Source organism: Oryzias melastigma, linkage group LG3 (assembly GCF_002922805.2).
Source record: "Oryzias melastigma strain HK-1 linkage group LG3, ASM292280v2, whole genome shotgun sequence".
NCBI classification, from domain to species: domain Eukaryota; kingdom Metazoa; phylum Chordata; class Actinopteri; order Beloniformes; family Adrianichthyidae; genus Oryzias; species Oryzias melastigma.
Window position 1 is genome coordinate 11,675,141 of NC_050514.1, and position 6,181 is coordinate 11,681,321.

General features: G+C 36.6%; 1 protein-coding gene across 1 annotated transcript; it reads left to right on the top strand.

The window, feature by feature from the left end:
- The first annotated feature begins 2,587 nt into the window (after positions 1-2,587).
- Positions 2,588-5,758, top strand: LOC112161263 (cell surface A33 antigen). Its single transcript, XM_024296327.2, has 6 exons — positions 2,588-2,744; positions 3,010-3,176; positions 3,261-3,480; positions 3,870-4,034; positions 4,395-4,511; positions 5,488-5,758. Coding segments are annotated over exons 1-6 (711 nt in total). The 5' UTR covers positions 2,588-2,704; the 3' UTR covers positions 5,490-5,758.
- The last annotated feature ends 423 nt before the right edge of the window (positions 5,759-6,181 follow it).

Genomic DNA, 6,181 nt, shown 5'->3' on the forward strand with positions numbered 1-6,181 from the left:
TGCATTTTTCCTCATAATTTTACAACTTTTTCAAAGACTGGACTAAATTATATTGATAATCTGTTTTCATATTTTCTTTACCCTGTAATTCTGGTGTCCCCCCAATAGATGGTGCACTACAAATAAATTGATCTTTGACCAAGTGCAGAGTTATTCTTTCTTCATGTGGTGTTGGAATATTTGTTTGTTTTTCTGACTTTTACGCTTGTTTTTTGAGTCAGTCACTTTTCTGATCATTGCAGCACCAAATGGAGGTGGCATTTCTCCAAGTTTGTGTTTTTCTTGAGAGACATCAACCCACTGGTGCAATAGGCACTATTATTAAAAATAAAAGCCTCAGTTTCGAAATAAGAACTTCTAAATGTATCTTTACTTATATATATTAAATTTCAACCAAAATTAAAGCATGTTTGTACCCAATTCCTTGTTATTTCCTTCTCTAATGAGGTGGACTATCAAAGCACTTGAGGTGTCTGGTCCTGATCTGGGGGTTTTGTCCATTTTTTACCCTTTTGTGGCCCATTAGTCAAAAGGTTTGTCCACCCCTGACCTACAGTGAGCTTTGTTAGTTTAGTCCATTACAATAATTCATGATATAAGCTCCTCGCTTTGAGATAAAAACAGAGGCCAAAAGGAGAACCTGAGAACTGTATGCTTCAGAAAAACAAAAACATAAATGCTGCCATGATGAAATCTGAAGTAAATGAATCCACTGAGCCTACCCCAAGAACAGGACAGAAAGATTTAGGCTCTGTGAGAAACAGACAGCACATCATTTAGAACCCAGTTTTTTATTCGGGATGCATTGTGCTCATCAAAATTAAGAGAAAACAGGTTGTAAAGTTTTAAAACAAAACAATATGTATTTAAGGATTACAGACTGAATATGGGGATACAGAGGATCAGTTCACCATCAATGCACAAGGTAACAGCAATGCTTCTCTCCAGAGATCAAAGAGTCGCAACAAGTGAAGCATCACAACTCATCATCTCAATTCTCCTCCTATGCCCTTCGGGGGCATCTCGCTTTGCAATCAGTAAGTTTCCACTTTTCTTTAGTAACAGTGGGATATAAACATGTTTTAGCTGATTTAGCACAAGTGGGGTGAAATCTGTAGCAGTGGGGAGCAGCTGCATCCTGCAATATGAGGAAATGGGGTCTGCAGCATGGAGAAGTGGTCTGGATTTCATGTCCCTTGGACCACATGAAGTTTCAAAACAGATGAAAAATAAAAAACAAAAAAAACATTTAACTCTTACAAAACATCCTTCTGCAACAGGTCACAAAAAGGAAGTTAGTGTTTGGATCTGGATAGCGTTGTAAAAAATTTGACTCAGAAAAGTTCATTAAAATTTTAAAAAAGAAAATAAAAACTTGATATAGTGTGCCATTAGTAAAACTTTTATTCTATTTGTTGCAATTTTTAATGTATAAATGGTCATTGTCTTGCTGCTTTAAGCCTTAATCACAACTGCCCTTACTGGTGGATACGGGCTGTCTGCAGGCAAAACATGGGAAAACGTTGTGGCCTACACACAATATCTATATCACTCGAGGAAGAGAGAAAATGTTGATTCACATGTTATTTCAACGGGCTGTGGATGACAGGTCAATGCATACTCATGCAAAAGTAAGATAAAGGTGAAATAGGTGTGGCTCAGGTATATATATATGGATTTTTCTTTTATTTCAACACACATTGTTTCTGCATTTATTTTCATGTTGGATTATGCTGGGTTTTTTTTAGCAAAATCAAAGTGTCATTTTCTAGGACATAATTTCTGCAGTGCGCTTAGTGTTCATCAGAATTTTGCCTCCGAGTTGTGGACAGGACTGTTGGCGCAGCAGTAAGCCTTCACTCATTTCCCATCATGCCCTTGTTTACTCTCTCTCCTGCTAGCTTGCAGCCGCTCACAACCTCAACCTCACATTAATGCGGATGACACAAATGGTTGCTGGTCAATGACCTGAAAAGAGTTGGGACCACCATTTTCCAAGGTTACTATTGATAATCCACTAAGACAACATGGTTTGAAATCATGCAATGGGATTTCCAGATTTTGTATTTTTAAGTCGGTTGGTATGAAGTTTCCAGGCTTTGAGCATTTTACTTTGGCTGTCTTCATCTGTTCAGATTTGGTCTCCATTGCATATCCTCTGAAGCTTTTTGTTAGCAAAAAAAAAAAAAAAAAACTTGTCAGAACAGCGCCAGCTTCAACAGAAATACAATCCCATAATGCACTACTTCCTTTTTGTACTTAGTTATCTAATATGTTCAAAATCTATATTTGACAAAACTTGATGACCAATTAATCAAAACGAAAAACCCATCATTGATTTAAATTGTTAGCATTGTTCTTTAAAGCCCAAGGGTCACAATGGAAAGATAAGGGAGCCACGTGTGGTTCCAGGACTCAGGTTGCAGACTTGAGTTGGAAAAATCCAGTAGATGAAAAGTGCTGACAGAACAAGCAGAGACATGTTGGATGAGCGGGAAAAATACCTGTGTGACAGCAGGCACAGGGATTGGGGGAATAGATGCAATCATCTTGTATAGGACAGCTGCCTGCAGAAAGGTCTTAGTCAGGAGTTTCAACAGTACATTGTGTAAAGGTACTTTCGTTTCTGCATTTTCAAATGAGATAAAAGCACAAGACGGAGAGGAGCAAGTTGAATTTGGCAGATTGAACTACAACCTTCGCCATGGAGAGCAGCATGCTTACCTTTGTGCTTCTGTGTGTGGGTGAGTGGGCTGTTAAATCTGTTATCTTAAAAAAACAAAAAAAGTATTATGTTCTTTAGTCTCCCATGAATATTCATGGGTCTATTTTTGCTAAAAAAAATGCAAAATGTGACTTACACCACAAAAAAGTATTTTTAAAAGTTGCAGAAATTGAATTAATTTTTTGTCCACATCAACGATAATTTTTTTAGTCATTGTGGTTACTATTGCTTGATATCAATGTTTTCTACATTTCTCAATTACTTGTCTTTTTTTTTCTTGACAGTGTGGTCAAATGTTGCTGCCATCGAAGTGAAAATTCCTGAACAAGTGTATGAGGCTGTCAATGGAAGTGACACAACAATACCCTGCAAATTTGAAACAAGTGTTGAAAACCCCCAATCAGGTGTCATCTCATGGTTTAGGAGGGATTTGAACTCCTCTGCTAGGAATGTCAGTATCAAAAAGAATTTAAATACACAAATGTGTGCTTATTCTTAATTTGAATGTCTTATATTTATTATGCATTTTCCACAGGAGCTCATCCTTACCTATTATTATCCTGACAAAATCTTTGATGTGGCAGAAAATGTTGATGCCAAGGGCTTTTCTATTGATGCGGATCTCCTGAATGGCAAGGCTGACCTTATAATCAAAAACGTTGAAATGGAAGACAACATGATCTTTGAGTGCCGCGTCCAGATTCGAGGAGATATTGACGGCACAAATTCAAATTCAGCCACTTTGGTGGTTTTGGGTAAGATTTTATACATTCACAGAGAATATCTGCAGGTGGAAAGGCTAATTTCACCCCTAAAGATTGGATAAATGACAAAAAAACAAACTTTTTTTTTCTAAATTTTTGCAAAGAAAATGATCATTTGACATGAAAATCTAACAATAATTTAGGCGGAAGTAAGTCTTTACAAAAAAAATCTTAACAACTGCATCACCATGCAAATAAACTGTTAAAAATGTTTTTATTGCAAAGTCTCTTAATTAAAACAATTCAAATGATAAGGATGATACAACTTTCATTTTTAAATAATAGCTATTATCCAAGATTGTATTTGAAATTGATGCATCGTAGCAGACTGGCTCTAATTATTTGATTCCTAAAGAACATGTGTTTTATTTTTTTCTAAGTGGCTCCATCTACACCCATCTGTGAGGTGCAGGGAAATCCTAAGAATGGCGAGGACATCAAACTCACCTGTGTGTCTAACGAAGCGTCTCCCCCTGCTGAATACAAATGGCAAAGTCTTGATGCTCAGAACAATCCTCGTGATCCAGAGCCCAAATCTACTGACAGTAAGTGCTGGTGCATAAGGGTTAAGTACTTATCTGGAACAACTACGGCTGTGATTATGGTGAAATTGGCACTCTGCTAACATCGGAGCTTACTGTTTGTGGAAGCAGTCACTTCTTTGTCACCTTTCAAGCTAAGACTTGAAAGATGACAAATAAATTAGATTTTATATTTTAGGGTAATATTCAACTTATAGGGTGTTGTTTGTTACTTGAAAAGCTTGATATTTTTATTTAATTAAATCAGACTAACTAATTTTGAAAGAAGTTTAACTCCCCACTTCTTTTCTGTATCCTATAAAAAAAGTGAAAATAAAGTACCGGTGAAAAATAAAATGGTTTCTAACATTTTTTCTTTTGCAGATGGAGGAGTTTTGAGTCTTTTTGGCATCACCACAGACACATCAGGAACCTATACCTGCACATCCAGCAATAAAGTTGGCTCTGCTTCATGCAGTCTGACGCTCTCAGTCACACCGTGTAAGTTGTTTTGTAGATTTGGATTTCATCTCAGTAAAAACTTCCTTGCAGAAGTTTCACATAAGTCTATAGAGAAGAAGGCCAACCATTACCGTAACACCAAAGATCATTTCTATTATCAGTATCTGTGGTGTCGATCCTTTGTTCAAAACCTCCAGCATTAGGCCATAGCTGACTGAAAGGACACATATTGATCTTTAAGTTAAAAGCTTTTCAACTGAGAGCTTTAAATTGACCAAAACTGAATCTGTCAGTTTCACCCTCCATCCCTCCCATATTGGTCAACAGACTGTCCAAACACTTACAAATAACACATTTCTAATCAGGAGGAGGATTGCACCTTCTTCTGGATGAGAGCCACGGTCTCAGACATGAAGCTGCTGCTTCTCAGGCCTTCACACTTTGGGACGAATTGCTCCTAAATTTATCCCCTTTCAGTCATGACTGTGCTCAGACATTCTGCTCACAATATGAGTTTAAGTGATGAAAAAAAGAGGAGAAAAAAGAGTTCAGCTCTCATCTGAAACAGAGTCGATGCTTTGCAAACAAAGCTCCAACTCTGTTTGTATAGCCAGCATGAAGTCTGTTTCAGAAGGCCTCTAAAACAGGGCAGTAATTTACAACGACCCATAAAATAGTGTGGTGTAACCTGGGTAGAAATACCACTTCTGTGCTCTCAGTAATCATTTCAAGGGCCCATTACATGCCAGAGGAAATGGTCTAAATGGCTTTTTCAATAAGGCATCGTAGGTTCCAATGCATTTTGAAAGGTTTAAATAGTGTTTGTGAAACGGATGACGTCCTATCCATACACATTAAAGAACACATTAACTTGAAACACAGAAATATAATTTGTTTCTGTTCTTGTGCTACAAGATTTCAGCAATTTTTACTCAAAACATTTGTAAGTTTCTTTTTGTATGCTTCCATATGATTTTTAAACTAAAATCCTTAACCATTGTCAATGTCATTGCAGAGATGGTGATGAGTTCAGTGACAAAAACCCAAACAAGAACGATGGAAATCGCCGTCCTGGCGGAGAAGAGAGCTCACAGTAATATTGTGATTTCAAAGAGCGCCTCATTGATTGACGGGATCAATGTGATGAAAGGACAGAGCGTTGTGACTCTGACCAATGCAGTGATTACAAAGACACATTTTAACATTTCAAATGAATCACCAGAAAAAAAATAAAGCTTTTTCTTTCTCTTTTTTTATTCTTTTCTTCAAACAATAGTAAAATCTCACCACCATAAAACCTATAGTACATCTTAAAAATCCTAAGTATAACAATATCTTTAAAGCTCTCAAAAACACATATGCATATATTATTAACATTATTGTAACACAATTACAAAGTTAGATTTCTTTTCATATAAGGTCACAGTGAGCACCATCTACTGTAAACATCCTGCAGGATTTCTGCTCTTTATTCTTGCTCATCTTGGCTGTTTCAGTCTAATAGTTGTCATTAAACAAAAAAATCAAATAAAAGATAATAAACACTTTTCTCAATCAGAAAAAGACACACTGTGTGTGCTCACTATGCAACACTGACATGAAATGCATTTCTTTCTAGTCACATTTGTATCCCACCCAGCAAAATACTCAATTTAATCAACATTTCTGTTGATTCTTTAAGCTAGAGTGAGTTAATATCAGTACAGAAG

What these genes read in the sequence shown, in the direction of transcription:
- LOC112161263 (XM_024296327.2), top strand. Translation starts at nt 2,705, where the DNA reads ATGGAGAGCAGCATGCTTACCTTTGTGCTTCTGTGTGTGG. An exon ending in CTTTGTGCTTCTGTGTGTGG is followed by an intron (nt 2,745 to 3,009) that starts GTGAGTGGGCTG and finishes TTTTCTTGACAG; the next exon opens with TGTGGTCAAATGTTGCTGCC. An exon ending in AGCCACTTTGGTGGTTTTGG is followed by an intron (nt 3,481 to 3,869) that starts GTAAGATTTTAT and finishes TTTTTTTCTAAG; the next exon opens with TGGCTCCATCTACACCCATC.